A 17332-nucleotide genomic window follows, 5' to 3' on the forward strand; every position below is an offset into this window, starting at 1 on the left:
TATGTTAATTTTATTTCAACAGAAAAAATCCCAACTATTTTTTGCCTTCTCTTCTGTTAATCTATTTTGGTTTTGCAACTTTAAGTTCCAACCGATGATGATGATGATGATTAGGATTCAGGAGGATTGAGGATGATAATGATGTGGTTTAGTTGATATAACCTTTCCAGTTTTTGATTTCTTGTATTGAATAGACAAATATACGGTATTCTCCAACCAGAGAGACTTTATTTAGGAAAACAAGTTGTATAGTTCCCTATTCAAATAGAAGTAGGAGATCAATACAAGTTGATGTAGCACAATCTGGTCACTCCTATCTGGCGCTCACGTGGCTCCTGAAAGATACCGTAGAAGAAGAAGATTGTCGGAGGGAGTTACCCAACAGAAACACTCCGATGATTAAGTTAGTACTTGGAAGGAGAAGCAATGAGGAAGATGAAGACTAAGAGTGAAGATAGTGTGCGTACTGTAAATTATTCCCCTTCCTGCCTTGATGCTAAACTCCTTATAGCAGAAATTTGTTACCTCTACCCGTCGGCTTCTGACAGGGCGGGTATAACCGCCACTGCCAACCTACCGGAGCCGTTATTGGCAGGGCTGAGGTGGCACGCGCGGGGCCGTCACCGTTGGGTACGTGTATGTCTGGTGTAGGACACCTTCTAAAGGTGGCAGGCACAACGCTGCCTGACGAGGGACATTGCTGCTATCACCAGATTTGTTTGGTACGGCGGTCGGGCAAGAGATCTTCCTGCCTTCCCTCATGCGGCTCACCAAGCTGCCACAAACTGGGGTGCTTCAGGGCAAATGGGTCCCTGCCTCGAAGCACCGAGGTGCTCCTTCCTAGGTGGGTAAAAGCTTGGCGTCCCTTATAGGAGAGCTCGGGCTCTCCGAGCTAGGCGGGGGCTGACTCATCGGGGTGTTAGCCTTCGGTGAGTTGACTGTCTTTGACTTGGCATTTCCTTCGTGCCAAGTTGGGATCGTGCTACTAGGCTGGACTGTTCGCCAAGCCAGGTCATGCGCATGTGTCCTGGGTTCATGGGGTTGAGCCAAATCGTCCCCCATCAATTGCCCCCCACTCCCCATGCTGGGGACGGGGGGCCCCAATGCGGGGAGTTCATGGTTCGCCGGGCGGATTTGGCTCGGTTGCTCGCACTGTCGTGCTAGGCAGTTCAATGGCTGGACCGGTCGGACACTTGGTTCTTCACAGGAAAAAACCCATGTCTCGTGCAACTCACATGCAGACGCCAGGCACTTTATGCTGCGTGGATGCCAAAAACGCGCTAAATTAAATTCGCGTCAGGAGCCCCGCTACCGGTTTCTTTGAGGTCTGTTGGATTGATCCAATCCTGACCGTTGGTCACCGGGCCCCGCGTCTATAAATAGCGGGGTTCTGGCATTCTTTTCACTACTAAGTAGCTTTCGCTTTGAGCTCGTGTCTGAAGTCTCTAGCTCAGGTCTTTTCAGCTCATTTTCGCCTATTTCAGGTAAGCCTCTGAGTCTTTCCTTTCCTTTTCTTTCTTATTTTCTTAGCCCGTCCTCCTTATGTCTAGCGAGAGTAGCTTCTCGGATGAGCCCGTGGTGGGCACTTTGGGTCATGGTGACCCTTTCCCAGCCAGACCTGCCCGCGAAGCACGAGCAGCTTCGGGTAAGATGGCGTCCACTTCCCATCGAGGTCAGGTGCCGGACCAATTAGGTCCCTCTTCTCTGACACCGGAGAGGCTTTGAGACCTCATCCAGCAGTTCGACATTCCTTCTGAGTACGGCTACAGCCTTCCCACCGATAATTTCCCCTGGGAGCACGGTCCGGACGAGGTCGTGATTTTCAAGGAGCAGCTCGTCGGCGGGATTCGTCTCCCTCTTCACCCGCTTATCCCCGAGGTGTTAAGGCGTTTCAATATCACGCTGGATCAGCTCCACCCCAACTCCATTTGGAATTTAGTGGGGACCATTTCCCTCTACCATGAAAAGTGGTTTTCTTTGGACGCGGACATACTCTGCTCCATACTACTGATAAAAAAGAGCGCCTCTAGCGCTCCCCCTGAGCACGAGCAGGTCTACTACTTATCTCCTCGCCCAGGCTTTAAGCTATTGCATAAGTTCCCGAGCAAGGTCCCCGCTTGGAAGCGGGACTACTTTGTGGTCTGGGCCAGCCCAAGATGGCCCTTCCTTACCAGCTGGAGGGTGGCTACCCAGTCGGCCAGCATTGCCCTCAACCAGCAGACGTGGGAGGCCTTTCACTCGTGGGCTCAGGCTGAGCTCGATCATCGGGAATACATCACCGAAGAGAAGCTCGCTCAGACCAGCTTGAGCTCGAGTAGGTCTATTTCTGTCTTTTGGTGCTTTGTTTTTATCTGCTTGTCGTTTTTGGGTTTACTGACGCCAGCTTTGTTGTAGGCCCCATGGACGAAGAAGAGAGAATCACAGCTACTTGGCTCCTTAACCAAATGAAGAGGAGGAAGAAGCGGACCACAAAGAAGGTTGCCAAAAGGGCTCGTAGGGAGTCACCAAGGGCTCCCTCCCCGAACCCGATCATTCTTGGGCTCCTGCCCCTGAGACCGGGCTCAACAGTGCCCCTCCGGTGATAGATCTGGAGGGTGACCTTCCACCCGAAAGACCTGAGGCTGTGAGGGGGTTGGAGAACGAGCCATCCAGGGTGACTGCTGAGGCCCCGAGCTCAGTTGGGGCAACCGCTGAGGCTACAGAGGGATCGACTCAGCATACCATAGACATGGCGGCGTCCAACTCGGGGACCGAAGAGGAGGAGTCCATCTTGGATCCTAAGGTCAGCCTTGACCGAAGCAAGAGGGGCGTCATCAATGCAGAAGTCATGAGGTGGGCCGAACTCTCCCCAGGTCAGCTCAGAGGTCACGTGGCAACCCACATCATGGTGGTAAGTCCGTTTTTTGTGAGCAAACACTTTATCCCACTTCTTTGTTTTCTCTCTTCTCTTTTTCCCCTTTTCTTTTTTTTTTTTGCTGACTAGTTTCCTTCTGTTAAGTGAACACTGTCGTGCACGCCTTAACTTTCCAATCTGATAAACACCTGAGGCGTGCTTTGGTTGCTGAGGAATCATCCCGTGTGGCCCATGCCGAGCTGAAGGCAACACAGGTCAAGGTCCAACAATTGGAGAGTGCTACCGCTGCCCAGAAAGGTCTGAACGACACCTTGGCATTAGAGAGGGAGGAGCTGGCTCGGGAATGAGACAGACTGAAGGCAGAGGTGAACGGGATCCGAGTTGGTCAAGAAGCCCTAAAGAGGTGGAAAGCCTCAAAATGGCCCAGAAGGCTTCGCAGCTCGAGATGCAAGCCCTCAAGGGAACCAAGGAGGCTATAGAGCGCGAGGTGGAGTCTCTCAAGGCCGATATCAAAGAGAAGATGGAAATCTTTCACGATGCTCTGGAACAAACCGAGGTTCAGTTCGTCATTGACTATGTCAAGTCTTCGAGGTTCGACAGCGTAATGTCAAAGGCCTACCACAGGGGGTTCAAGCTTGGCCGATGGTGGATAAGGCATACCTACACCGATCTGGATATAAGGGCCTTCACTTCTTTCAACATCACAGATGACATGGCACGCTAGGTCGCAGATGACCCGGACTCTGAAGATGATGGCAACAACGGGGAGGTTGACGCCACCGATCTGATTAATTCTTCTGAGGAAACCCCTGAAGAAATCCCGAGTAAGGCCGATGAGCCTCCCAAGTAGTCAGGCGCTCCTTGTATTCTGGGCCTGCGAGCTCGATTTCCCTCTCTTTTGTATTGAATGTACTTATGTAGTGTAGTGGAGCTTATATAATGAAGAACATTTTTTTGCCAAATACTTGCGCAATTTTCTTTTACTTGCCAAAGTGGTTGTCTTACTCTGAATTGTTAGGCTACTAGGCTGATTACCCGGAGTGTGGGTTCCTCAACCATCGTGGTCCCGAGCTATATTCTGACACTTAGTAGGGGTAGCCATGTGTACACCGAGGTGAGTGACATAGTAGGGTACATGCCCGACCTGTCTGCACCCGGGTTAAGTTAGCATCGGTTGTCTATTACGGGTTTAACTTGTTGCATGCTAGGGTGGGCTATCTGTCATAGGGTTCCTGGCCGAAATGCCTGTGCTTTAGGTATTGCAAGCATTTAGCCTATGCCGAAATGCCTGGAGAAGTGGCTTGTGGTCCACTCTCGGAGTCTGCCCATGCCATAGAGGCGGCTGGGTCCTGTTGTGCCGAGATCTTGCCAGCTCGGCGTTCTTTGTCCTTAGGCTCTAGGGGTGACTTATAGTCTATTTTTTAGATTTGCCCATGCCTCATAGGCGACCGGGTCTTATTGTGTCGAGGTCATGTTAGCTCGGCATTTTTGCCCTTGGGTTTCGGGAGTAGCTCGTGGCCTACTTGGTTGCTACAGATAGTATTGTCTTAAGTTGACAATATTCCATGCCCGAGGTACTTGTTTTCCTTCAAGGGTCTCAAGCTCGTACGTTCCTTCCCCGAGCACTCGCTTCACTTGGTAGGGACCATCCCAATTGGACCCGAGCTTGCCAGTGCCAGGCTCAGGTACCATAACTTTATGAAGGACCATGTCGCCAACACGGAGGTTCCACCTCTTGACCCTGGTGTGATAGTACTGAGCTACTCTCTGTTGGTAGGTTGCGGCCCTGATATACGTGAGGTCCCTTACTTTGTCGAGTAGATCGAGGTTGGTGTGTAGCTCATCTTCGTTCATTTGATCGCTATCAGCGTAGGCATTTTGATCTCTACAGGGATTACTACTTCGGTGTCATAGGTGAGATTGAAGGGTGTTTTTCCCGTAGCGGTCTTCTCCGTGGTCTAGTATGCCCATAGAACACTGGGTAGTTCTGCCCACAATCCTTTAGCTCGGTCCAACCGTGCCTTTAATCCGCGGAGGATGGTTCTGTTCGTTACTTCTGCCTGACTGTTTGCTTGGGGGTGTGCGACTAAAGTAAAGTTCTGTCGGATTCCCATGTCTTGGCACCAGTCTCGGAATTTGATGTCTTCGAACTGTTTGCCTTTGTCGGAAATCAATACCCGAGGTAATCCGAAAAGGCATACGATGTTTTTCCAAAAGAAGTTTTGGACATTTCGGGCTGTAATCGTTACGAGGGGTTCGGCTTCTACCCACTTGGTAAAATAGTCCACTGCTACCACTAAGAACTTCCTTCCACCCGTTGCTGGCGGGAATGGCCCGAGTAGATCAATGCCCCACTGTGCAAAGGGCCACGGACTGGTGAGATACTTGAGGTCGGCAGGGGGTTGGTGGTGAATATTGGCATGTCTCTGGCATTTGTCACATTTTCTAACGAGTTCAATGGCATCTGCCTTCATTGTTGGCCAATAATACCCTTGTTGAAGCGCTTTCTGGGCAAGGGCCCTGCCCCCCAAGTGCCCGCCACACAACCCCTCATGAGTGTCGCAAAGTACAAGTTCGGCTTCGGTAGGCCGCAAGCAATGCAGATAGGGGAGCGTGTAGGATCTCCTGTACAGCCGCTTGTCTATCATGACGTATTTGGCTGCCTAGCGCTGCACCCTTCTGGTTGTATTGCGATCTGCCAGGAGGGTCCCGTGTAGCAAGAAGCTCGCGAGTGGGTCAATCCAGCTCGACTCTGCTTGAACGACAGGAGCAACCTCCTCTGCCCCCTAAGAATGCTTGGCCAAGACAGGTCCTCTATGTACACGGTTCTCATAGTGATGTCGCTAGTGCTGGCTAACTTGGACAGGGCGTTAGCCTCAGCGTTCTCAGACCTAGAGATCTGTCTGATGAAGTGTGACTGGAAGTCGAGTAAGGCCTCTCTAGCTTTGGTCAAGTAGGCAATCATGGTTGGCTCGCGAGCTTCATACTCGTCGGTAACCTGGTTAACCACGAGTTGGGAGTCACTATAGATAACAATGTGCTTTGCTTTTACTTCTCTGGCTAGGGCTAGTCCAGCTATCAATGCCTCGTACTCTGCTTCATTGTTAGACGCCGTGAACTCGAAGCATAGCGCGTATTCCAGTTTCGTGCCGCTTGGGCCATGTAGAACTATTCTGGCTCCACTGCCCTGTTGGTTCGAGGATCCATCTACGTGAAGGATCCAGGGCTCCTCATCCCAGCTCGTGGTTGGCCGAGCTAGGAGAGATGCCACACTGGCTGCTACCTCACGAGGTTCGGACTTGACCGACCTGGGAGCTTCAGGCTCACCCGAGCTGGGAGCCTTGTGCTCAACCGGCATGGGGACTTCAGAGCTGAATGTGCATTCGGCTATGAAATCTGCTAAGGCTTGGGCCTTAATGGTAGTTCAAGGCTTGTACTGGAGGTCGTACTCGTTGAGCTCAACGGCCCACTTCGTCAACCGACCAGAGACCTCAGGCTTAAGCAATACTTGCCTTAGAGGTTTGTCGGTGAGGACGATAACAGTATGAGCGTGGAAGTACGGGTAGAGCTTCCGAGTTGCGATTATCAATGCATATGCTAGCTTTTCCATCTCCGGGTATCTCATTTTTGCTCCCTGCAATACTTTACTAACATAATAGATGGGTCGTTGGACCCGATCTACTTCCTTTATTAGTACCGAACTGACCACTTCATCGCTCGTCGAGAGGTATAGTTCTAAAACATCGCCCCCCTCGGGTCGGGTTAAGGTCGATACGCTAGCGAGGTATTTCTTGAGCTCGTCCAACGCGAGCTGGCAGTCTTGGGTCCATTCGAACCTTTTGCTCTTAATTGCCTTAAAGAACGGTAGACATCGGTCCTCCGATTTAGACATGAAGCGGCTCAAGGCTACTATGCGGCCATTCAACCTCTGAACCTCCTTCAGCTTCCGAGGTGGTCTCATATCTAAAATGGCCTTAATCTTATCCGGGTTGGCTTCGATGCCGCGTTGGTTAACGATGTATCCTAGGAACTTGCCCGAGGTCACACCAAACACACACTTGTTTGACTTACGCAAAATTTCAAAAACAGAATGCAAATCTTGTATTAATTCATGTGAGAATTGAGTTTTGACAACCATGTTGTCTACATAGCATTCTACTTTTCTGCCGATTAATGGCGCAAACAACTTATTTACATGCCTTTGAAAGGTTGGCCCTGTGTTTTTCAAACCCGAAGGGCATAACCTTGTAACAGTATAGGTCGAATTCCGTGATGAAGGCAGTCTTTTCTTCGTCCGCCGGGTCCATCTTGATTTGGTTATAGCCCGAATAGGCATCCAAGAAACTTAGCAACTTGTGCCCTGAGGTTACGTCCACCAAGCGGTCAATTCTAGGGAGCGGGAAACAGTCTTCTGGGCAAGCCCGGTTCAGGTCGGTGTAGTCGACGCACATGCGCTACTTGCCGTTGGCCTTCTTTACCAAGACGGGTTTGGCTACCCAGCTCGAGTAGTGAACTTCTCTTATGAAGTCAGCTGCGAGGAGCTTTTCGACCTCCTCGTCGACCGCTTTCCACCGCTCCGGGGCTAGGTTGTGTTTCTTCTGTCTAACGGGCCTAACTACAGGATCAGTATTCAGCTTGTGAGTTATGAGTTCAGGGTCTATACCGATCATTTCTACCGCGGACCATGCAAAAATATCTAAATTTCGAAGTAAGAAACTTACCAGTTCGGATCGTAGAGGTTCCTGGATGGAAGCGCCGATCTGTAGCGTCCGAGCTGGGTCTGTTGCTGAGGTCGGAATTGCGACTGTTTCTTCAGTGGACGCGGCTCATTCTTCGCCTTGCTCCATAGGCCGCTCCAGCTCAAGGTCATCGGCTACCTTGGTTTTTCCCTTCAGGGCGGCGACGTAGCACTTACAGGATTTGAGTTGGTCGCCTCGCGCTACCCCCACACCGAAGTCTATTGGAAACTTCATAGCCAAATGGTAAGTGGAGTCCACTGCTCGTAGGACATGGGTGATTGGTCAACCTACTATGGCGTTGTAGGGGCCACGTGCCGACTTCCACAGGTACTGTTATTTTCCCAAGGGGTCGGACTTCTTCTCCATTGAAGCCTACCAAAGGAGTGTTTGCGGGCTTCAGGTCGCCCCTCTACAGCTAGAGCTGGTCAAACGCAGATTTGAAGAGGATGTCGGCTGAGCTACCTGAGTCAACGAGTATGCGCCTGACCTCGAAGTAATTGATTCTTAGCTTTATTACGAGCGCGTCATCGTGGGGGTAGTAGACTCCTCGCGCATCATCTTCTGTGAAGAAAATTGACTCTTCTGTTCTCGGCCGCTTTGGGGGGTTCTGCTCCTCCCAGGTGGCCTCACGAACCAACGTCCGAGCTACCGCTGAAGTACAACCCGCAATGATCGAATCTCCTACTATCATGTGGATGGTTCCCCGAACTGGCCTCTCCTCCGGAGGCTGCCTCTGCGGTTGCTCGGTCAGCCTACCACTGGATTCGGGGGCATCCTTACCGTGCTCCCCTTGCCGACCTGTTTTATTACTATTATTATTATTCTGTACAAAGTTTCTTAGATACCCGCGACGGATGAGATCCTCTATCTCGTCGCGGAGGTTTTTACAACTCTCGGTACTATGACCATGATCTTTATGAAAACTGCAATACATATTCTTATTTCTTTCATTGGGATTCCCCCTCAAACGGGGTGGCCACTTCACGTACAGGGCGTCCTTGATCGCCATCAGGATTTCAGCCTACTTCGCGTTCAGTGGGGTGTAATCAGCTCGGTCCGCTATAGGAGGTCGAAAAAACTGACCCGGCTTTGCACCCTGAGCTGTGTCCTTTTTCTTTCGGTTGTCCCCTTGGCTGGAAAGCTCTCCTTTCCTCTTCCTTTTTTCGGGCGCACTTTTGCCCTTTTGGTCGATCTCCTCTTCGGTGGCTATGAACTTGTCCGCAAAGTTCAGGAACTCGGTTATGGTCGTTGGTTGGTTGACGATCATGTGTCACTTAAACTCTTTGTGTGTCACGCCCTTCTTAGCTGCTGCAAGGCGTACGACGGGGTCTAGGTGTGGTATCTGCATACAGCTATCGTTGAACCGTTTGATGTAACTTCAGATGGATTCTCCCTCTCTTTGCACTATGTTGAGGAGACTTTCTTCAGTTCGCGGACATCGCTTGCTAGTAACGAAGTGGGATGCGAAGGCTTGCGCGAACTGCGCCCAACTTCTTATCGATCCAGGTGCCAAGTTCCAGTACCATGTACGGGCTGCTCCTTTAAAAGTGGTGGAGAAGGCCACGCACATGCACGACTCACTAGCTCTCGCCAGGTGCATCTATGTTGAAAAGCGTCCACATGATCGTTTGGGTCGAACGACCCGTCGTACTTGTCAAGAGGGGGGAGCTTAAAGTCTTTAGGCATTGGGACTATTAGGAGCTCAGGAGATAGGGGAGACTTGACTGAAAGGAGGGGTGCCTTGGCTTCGCCCGAGCTTACCTCTTCTTTGCCCCCGAGCTCGGGCAGGTTGTGGGTGGCAGATCGGCGAGCTCGGTGGTGGCATCTCTGCTTCTTGGCGAGCTCGGTGTTGGTGCTGCTCACCTCCGTGTTGTCAGGAATGGTGTGTGCCAGAAGTAGCTCAGGTCGTTGGTGCTGGTTGTGGATAGAGGGATCCTACTTGGAGCCTGCAGCCAGGATCTCGAACCGGTTCTCTAGGAACGGGGTATCGGGCTTCGAGGGCTGAGGAGACGTGGACCTGGCAAGCTGGGGTCCTCTCGACCTAACTGCCCGCGGTGAGACCGGAGTGGCTGTTCTTCCGCGTTTGCTGCGGGAGGAGGCCTGGCTCCTAGGAGGGTTCTAGGGGGCCTCTCCTTGGTGAGAAAGGTGCTCCTGGCGGTGGGAGCTGCGACTGCTAATGCTGAGGTTGGGGCAGCTGAGGGAATTGCTACTGATACTGGTACTGGGAGACCTGGTGTAGCACGTGCTGTTGATAGATCTAAAACTGTTGAAACTGCTGCATTTGAGCCTGCATGGTTCGCATGCACTGCATCAAATCTTCTAGCTGGTTCGGGCTGGCCGCTGGGGGCACAGTCGAGGGTTCAGCGAAAGTTGTTCTGACTGTGGTAGGGAGTGGAGCAACGACGGGTGCCCCTGCAAGAGCCACGTTCAAACTAGGGATCCCGTCCGCTGAGAGGGGGACAGTGAACTGTCCGATGCAGACAGTAGGAAGCTAGGGTTGTTCCCTAGAGTTATTCATCTCCGTGCTTCGTCCGATATTGCTTGAGGATGCCATGAGTGTTGAGTTTTTTGAGAGTAAGAGGATGTGAAGGTTTAGAGAAAGGCTTTCCGAAGCGTTTCCCACAGACGACGCCAAATGATGTAGCATGATCCGGTCACTCCTAGTTGGTGCTCACGTGGTTCTTGGAAGATACCGCAGAAGAAGAAGATTCCCGGAGGGAGTTACCCGGCGGGAACACTCTGATGATTAAGTTAGTACTTGGTAGGAGAAGCAATGAGGAAGATGAAGACTAAGAGTGAAGATAGCATGCGTACCGTAGATTATTCCCCCTCCTGCCTTGATACTAAACTCCTTATAGCATAAATTTGTTACCTCTACCCATCAGCTTCTGACAGGGTGGGTATAACCGCCACTGCCAACCTGCCGCAGCCATTATTGGCAAGGCTGAGGTGGCACGCGCGGGGCCATCACCGCTAGGTACATGTTTGTCTGGTGTAGGACACCTTCTAAAGGCGGCAAGCACAACGCTGCCTGACGAGGGACACGGCTGCTGTCACCAGATTTGTCTGGTACGGCGGTCGGGCAGGAGATCTTCCTACCTTCCCTCATGCGGCTCGCCAAGCTGCCACAAACTGGGGTGCTTCAAGGCTGATGGGTCCCTACCTCAAAGCACCGAGGTGCTCCTTCCCAGGTGGGTAAAAGCTTGGCCTCCCTTAGAGGAGAGCCTGGGCTCTCCGAGCTAGGCGGGGGACTAACTCATCGGAGTGTTAGTTCGGTGAGTGGATCATCTGTTCTCCTACCTGCTCTCACCAAGAAGCGACGACCATGGTTTCTGCCATCATGAAGAGATGATGATAGTGATGGTGATGTAATCCTTATTGCTAGATCTCTAATCACATCATGCATCTTGACATTCAATTGATGCTCTCTCTCAATCCTTTCTAACAAAGAAGCATTTACCAAGCGATTTACTATCGCATGCCCTTTGTCTTGTGCCTCTTCCATGTTTTTAACACCTTCAGTTATAAATCCTTCCCATAACCAGTGTTCTATTAGTTCGGCTACTGGAATTTCAAAGTCTTCTAGCTACAATGCAGCATATAAGAAGCAATCCTCACATTTTCACTGCTTAATTGGTCATAACTGAACTGCAATTTATTGAACGCTGAGTTTTCTATATCATAAATAATCTCATATTTAGCTGAACTCAACTCTTTCAGGGCATTCCTCCATACACGAACATCATTCTCATTCCTCAAGGAACCTCCAATGACAAGAATTGCAAGTGGCAAACCACGGCACTCATCAACCACACATCGAGCTATTTGCGTAATACCAGGAAAATCCACTACAACTTTTTCATGAAATAACTTCCATGCCTCTTCATTGGATAAGATTTCAACCTTGATTTCCTTATTAGTCTCCATCTTATTACAAACATCTAGGGAACGAGATGTCAATACTATCTTGCACCCATTTTCCTTACTTGGATTTGAGACTCCTACAGCTTCCAAATCTACTCTCTGCCAAAAGTCATCCAACAATAACAAGTACTTCTTGGTTTCTAAATGCTTCCATAATTTCCTTGCAACTCTTTTATCAGACTCACTGGCCAAATTCTGTGACAAATTGACAATCGCTGTGCAATCTCATTTTGGACCATTCTTAGACTGCAATTGCTGGAAACAGTGACCCAAATGACAATTTGAAACATCTGACATATTTCAGGTAGGTTGTTCACAATCTTCAATACCCTTGTCTTGCCAACCCCACCCATTCTCCAGACCTCAATTTTTTGAACTCTGTCATCTTTTATGCAGTCTAATATCTTTCTGACAGTGCGATCAGTGGATGTGTTTCCCTCTGCCATTGAAGAAGGTAACTTCTAAACTGCCTTTAGAGGTGCATCAACCACCACTCCACCCCGGAACTTGGATTCCTCCTTCAGCTTTGCAACATCATCTAGAACTTGAACTATACATCTGTCTACCTTCTTGCGCCAACAAATGTTGAGCCATGGGCACCACCCACTGAGACGTTTCTTGTTTTCTTTCAGCTCTGCTTCAATCACATCCGTTTTAACTTCGACCCCCCTTACTTTTTCAAGCCAAGCTTTACACTCATCTGTCACCATTTTTTAAACCATGTCTCTGTTCAAGTTCTAGCATGATTCAATCTGGTAAACCTCTTGAGGGTCCAAAAACATACAGCTCTGGGTTTTTCATCACGACATTATGGAGGCTAAAGCCTTAGATCTAGAGTGAAAATCAATCAGATGGATTTTAATGTCAGCTAATTCAGATGGTGGAAAATGTTGCTAGCAGAAGGACAAGAAATATGAAACCAGACACAAAATATGTTTGGAGCCTTAATGCGTCAATATGTAAAACCAAATTATTTTTCGTTTCTAGGCAATCTGCGAATGTTTAAAGTTATAGGCGCTTACTCACAATTGGTTCAAGCATTGGTTTAAGACTTCCTGTAGGTAGAATACCTACCTCTTCAGTAATGAAAGTGAAAATTTCAGCAAAATGAACCAAAGATTTCAAAACAACATTTTAGCACTGGCTTTACTCTTTATAGGTTTCTCAACCTTCCAAATAAGTGAATAACAGTCATCAACATTCAGCAATATAACACTGACTTATACCACAACAACTACCAAAGGAAAAACGCAATAGAATTAGTTGGAGATTTAAGCTTCCCTGCATCCGGCTGCACAAATTAGTTGGAGATTTAAGTCTTGCCAACCATGACTAAGGCACGACATGGTCATTGAAGAATGAAGATAGTAGTCTTAACCTTCAAGTTGGTGCACTGACATTGGAATGGTTTGTACCATCTGACTTAAGGGATCTAACCAGAATAGGGAGGAGGGGTAGCAGTAAGACAAAATGATCCAGTATCAGACATATCATAATGAAAAATGTTTGACAGTTTGACAGGAAGCAAATTAGGAATGCAGAATCCATATCCTTGAGGAACAAGATCATGAAAACGAGTCTGGACCACCATCTCAGCACTTCAGCAGCTTTATTTCTAGCCACAGTAGCTAAATGGACACAAATGTCAAAGAAAATATGAGGCAATTTAACCAATGGTACAACTGATTTCTTTTATACTTATTGATTAATTAAAAGTTACCAATAAAAATAATTAAAAGTAAAGGGAAAAAAAAAAGATAAAGTACTCCCAAGCCCAATTAGTTAGTTTTTTGAGTCTTAGCTTAGCAAAACGAGCAAGAAGACCAACTCCCGAAGTTTCTGCTCCAGTTCAGGCTGATAATTGTGGTTTGACTTTCCTACCAGCTGAACACCTGAGAAATGGTTTTATAATTAGGAATGCATGCTCGTTTGATGATTGTCACATTCACCATCCAAGTCAATTTTTTATACAAGTTTCCTCCATAACTAGCTTTGATCCAAATGCATGTGCTTTTTCTTCATTGCAACAATGCAATGAAGAAAACAAGTCAAGGTCAATGTACTGGGACTCATGGTCCCATCTTATTTCTCTCTCATTGGCCAACATAAAATGCATGTGCTTTTTCTTCATTGCAACAATGCAATGAAGAAAACAAGTCAAGGTCAATGTACTGGGACTCATGGTCCCATCTTATTTCTCTCTCATTGGCCAACATTCAATATTATCACTACAAACAGCACCACCAGAGGTAATCAACTAAAGTAAGAAATTACATGGGAGCAACAATGAACAACCTATACGGCTATATTCCCTTCTGTAAACTACCTTAACCACAGTAATGATGTTTGCAAAGAATAACTGATTCAAGAAGACCAATTAACCGATTCAAGATCCACAACATCCTAAGCCAAGATTCTGATTGTTCAGAGAGTTGCATGCCCATCATAGATAGACCATGTTAACTCCTTGTAAACTTCACCATCTCCACCTCGCACATCCTAGGACCAGCTTCAATCATCCACCACACATCTGTTAAATTAAGATTAGGGAGGTATCTGTTAAATTTTTATCTATAAACTTCTCTTTTGTATATCGGAACTTTAATATATCTGCCCATAAGGTATCCCAATTAGCAAAAACTCACTCTTTATCCTCTTTTACTTATACTTCTTATCCAATTGGGATACCAAGAGTAGAGGACTATGTAAATATTGTTTCTCCTTAATATATCTTTTGCACCTTTCAAAAAAAAAGAATCATCCACCACACATCAAAAGTTAAAGCCTACATATATAAACCATTTGAATACATATTGGACCATGGTACCAAGCAACTAGGTGTTGACAAAGCCAGATCCCTTTGTTGAGTGGGAAATATGAGATCCTCGTGTATTTTTTTCCCTTTTGTATTTTCTATTAGATTAACGCATGGATCAAACTGGTTGAGCTGGACCATGCTGAAAAAATTCAACCCAGTCATACCTACCAGACCAGGCCAACCCAATTACTAAGGTGCTGTGACTCAAGGACACTACTTGTGCAACATTTGGCAGACCTCACATATGAATTCATTTGATTGCCTCAAATTGAACTCAAGACCTGCTTTACTGGGAATAAGTGCAACACTTGGTGGGTTGAACACTTGTTCTAACCTTAATTATAGATGATAAAAATCACAACCATGTTGCGTGAAACTTGGTGAAACATGTCCTAGAAATGATGGATTATGCATGAGCAAGGTGATAGCTCTAGACCTAAAAGCATGAAGAACATGGAAGGAATAAAATAATGAGGTACAGGTAAAACAGGAAATGTAAAGGATATACCATGTTTTATGCGCCCACTTTGATTAGCATATTTTCTTGTAAGAATTTGAAAAAGTTGCAGACTAAAGGCAGGATATACCATGTTTTATGCGCCCACTTCTATACAATGTTCCATGCACCCACTTTGGTTAACATATTCACTTGTAAGAAATTGAACAAGAAATTTGCAGATTAAAAACATAGATCATGTAAAGTCCTTTCACATTGTGCTTTACTCCTTAACCCCCAAAGAATAGAACATCAGGAACAGACTATCACTTTCCAAGTCATACTCACATGGACAACTAACTCATCAGCAGCTTGGACTGCCTTCAGGAATTTCGTCCACAGAAGCCAAAACCAGTTGGGGTGGGGGAACAAGGCCCTCCTTTCTTGCTTTTCGGCGTTCACGTTGCATTCTGAAGTACTCTCTTTTCCTTGCTTTGTAACTGTTCGGATTTTCAGGCTGTTCCACACGTGGATAAACACTCACCTGCAGTGATACATTAAAAACAAATTTTGTATTTTGTCAGCCTAGAAAACTTAAGTTATCATAAAACAAATATGCTGCAAGTTCTCTGGACTTGTATCATCACCTTTTTCCTGTCTGGTCCAAACTTCTCAAATTTGACTAATCCATCAATCAGGGAGTAGATGGTGTGGTCTTTGCCCAACCCAACATTCTTCCCCGGATGAAACTGAAAATTTACAAGACAAAATTCAAAAGGAAATTACAAGGATGTTATAGCACATGCATAACAGTTCAATATACTGAAGTGAAATTTTTGTTTTGGTAATGGGAAAAATTGCTACTTAAATTTGTGGAGCCAACAATACAAACAATATCAAATGCAGATTCTATCTTGCAAAATCCATCAGATAAGGCATCATTGATGCTGTTATGCAGGGCATGTGGAAGGAAAGAAACAACAGAATATTTGAAGGTATTTGATTTACCACATTAAGCAGGAATCTACCAGCGGTCTCATTGATGCTGAAGCTACAATGCAATTAGATTGAGCAACATTGTGGAAAGCGGTTCATGGTGGCAATCCATTGCCTAAATGAAATCAGATAATTCACGATTGAGGGTTCAAGAAACAAGTTCTGTGGCACATGCATATGAGCACATAAAGAAATAGTGGATTTCCCCAGTTGGGCCAGTTCAACAATTACGTACATTATTTGATTCACTTGGGTTCTGAACCCGAGACCCCAGTGATTTTTTAACATGCCGGTGTTTGTCGATAAAGACAAAATATCACATCAAACTGATGATTGATTAAAACACTGGCGTGTTCAAAAATCAATGGGTTCTCCGGTTTGTCTTGCAATGGTGGTCGCAGTGGTAATGGAATTCTAATTGTGATATTTATAAAACCTGATGGCATTCAAGCGTTCAAGGATCGGAACAAATATTCAATGAACCAGTACGCATTACAACTTAAATCAAATCTCTAAGTGGTAATCAAAACGTTCCAACTTCCAAATATTCGAGCGTTCCAACTTCAGCCTAGTCCAAATTCCAAAGCTTCCGACTAAAGTTAGGGCTATTACCTTAGTGCCACGCTGCCGAATAATAATGGCGCCGGGTTTGGCGACCTGGTCACCGTATATCTTGACGCCGAGCCTCTGACCCCTGGAATCTCGACCGTTCTTGGTACTTCCAGCACCTTTCTTATGTGCGCACTCGATAGTCAGTGGAGATTTGAGAGGGAAGGAAACGGAGACCTTGTTGCCTACACAAATGGATCCAAAATCTCCTTTGAGGAAAGATGAGCCCGAACTTAGTGAAAGCCCTCTGAAAGCTCCAACCAGGTTGAAGCTCATCGTTGTAGCCGACATTCTCCTTTAGCCTCTATCTCTCTGAAAGTCGGATAAATTAAATAAAATGAAAGAAAAAAGGATCCTTTGCTTATTTAAGTAGATTTCGTGAATGAAAGCGAAAATATGTATCAGTGGTTACGGTGAGAGCAAACCTTCTCCTTCGAGGTCAGCTACTGACCCTCCAACGAAAATGAGACGACAGAGGTGAAATGAAACCTTATCTCTATTTTGTGCCTCTGCCTTGTGTGCGTCGTTCGGCACGTGGCTATAGCAGCACCCATATGCACAGCGGCCCATATGCACATCTTAGCGTGAATTGAGAGCATCTACCGTATTGTAGATGTTCCCCATGCACGATTGGGATATGAGAGTGGCGCCGGTGGGGCACGCTCTATGGGGCGCACCGGCGCAGATGTAAATTGTTTGAAAACTAAACTTCATTTGTATGACACGTTAGCATGAATGTAAGGGGTAAAAGAGTAATCAGAATCAATATTTTTCAATTTAAAAGACAATTAGCGGGGACCCGTGTGATGTACGGAAAATCTGAAAGATTTAATAATTTTATTTACTATTAATTAATATTAAATTAATAATTAAAATATTTTGTTAATTAACTAAAAGTATTGAACGTTATTGTTAATATCTAAAATTTTAATAATTGTATTTTTATTTAATGTTGA

At 46.8% G+C, this 17332-nt stretch overlaps 1 protein-coding gene and 1 pseudogene across 5 annotated transcripts; both read right to left on the reverse strand.

Annotated features, from left to right (window-relative positions):
• Positions 1-10849: 10849 nt before the first annotated feature.
• LOC148862471 (putative disease resistance protein At1g15890) lies at positions 10850-12345 on the reverse strand (annotated as a pseudogene).
• Positions 12346-12636: 291 nt separating this feature from the next.
• On the reverse strand, positions 12637-16933 carry RPL27 (ribosomal protein large subunit 27). 5 transcript variants are annotated; one of them, XR_016109251.1, is made up of 6 exons: positions 16802-16933; positions 16380-16688; positions 15419-15520; positions 15120-15315; positions 13844-14047; positions 12637-13409 (listed from the first exon to the last, which is right to left on the reverse strand). XR_016109251.1 is itself a non-coding variant. In XM_088975305.1 (5 exons), the coding sequence occupies exons 2-4, from the start codon at positions 16665-16667 to the stop codon at positions 15136-15138; spliced, it is 570 nt and encodes a 189-aa protein (XP_088831431.1). In that variant the 5' UTR covers positions 16668-16688; positions 16802-16933; the 3' UTR covers positions 12637-13145; positions 15120-15135. The 5 variants fall into 5 exon arrangements, 4 of the variants coding, with proteins under 4 accessions (XP_088831431.1, XP_088831432.1, XP_088831430.1 ...); XM_088975305.1 differs by lacking the exon at positions 13844-14047 and having other exon boundaries at positions 12637-13145; XM_088975306.1 differs by lacking the exon at positions 13844-14047.
• Positions 16934-17332: the final 399 nt, after the last annotated feature.

The sequence above is a fragment of the Nelumbo lutea genome, chromosome 3, assembly GCF_056320005.1.
Source record: "Nelumbo lutea isolate HS-2025 chromosome 3, American lotus-T2T, whole genome shotgun sequence".
Classification (NCBI taxonomy): Eukaryota; Viridiplantae; Streptophyta; class Magnoliopsida; order Proteales; family Nelumbonaceae; genus Nelumbo; species Nelumbo lutea.

What these genes read in the sequence shown, in the direction of transcription:
- RPL27 (XM_088975305.1), bottom strand. Translation starts at nt 16,667, where the DNA reads ATGTCGGCTACAACGATGAGCTTCAACCTGGTTGGAGCTTTCAGAGGG. An exon ending in TTCGGCAGCGTGGCACTAAG is followed by an intron (nt 15,521 to 16,379) that starts GTAATAGCCCTA and finishes GTAAATTTTCAG; the next exon opens with TTTCATCCGGGGAAGAATGT. An exon ending in TTGGACCAGACAGGAAAAAG is followed by an intron (nt 15,316 to 15,418) that starts GTGATGATACAA and finishes GTATCACTGCAG; the next exon opens with GTGAGTGTTTATCCACGTGT.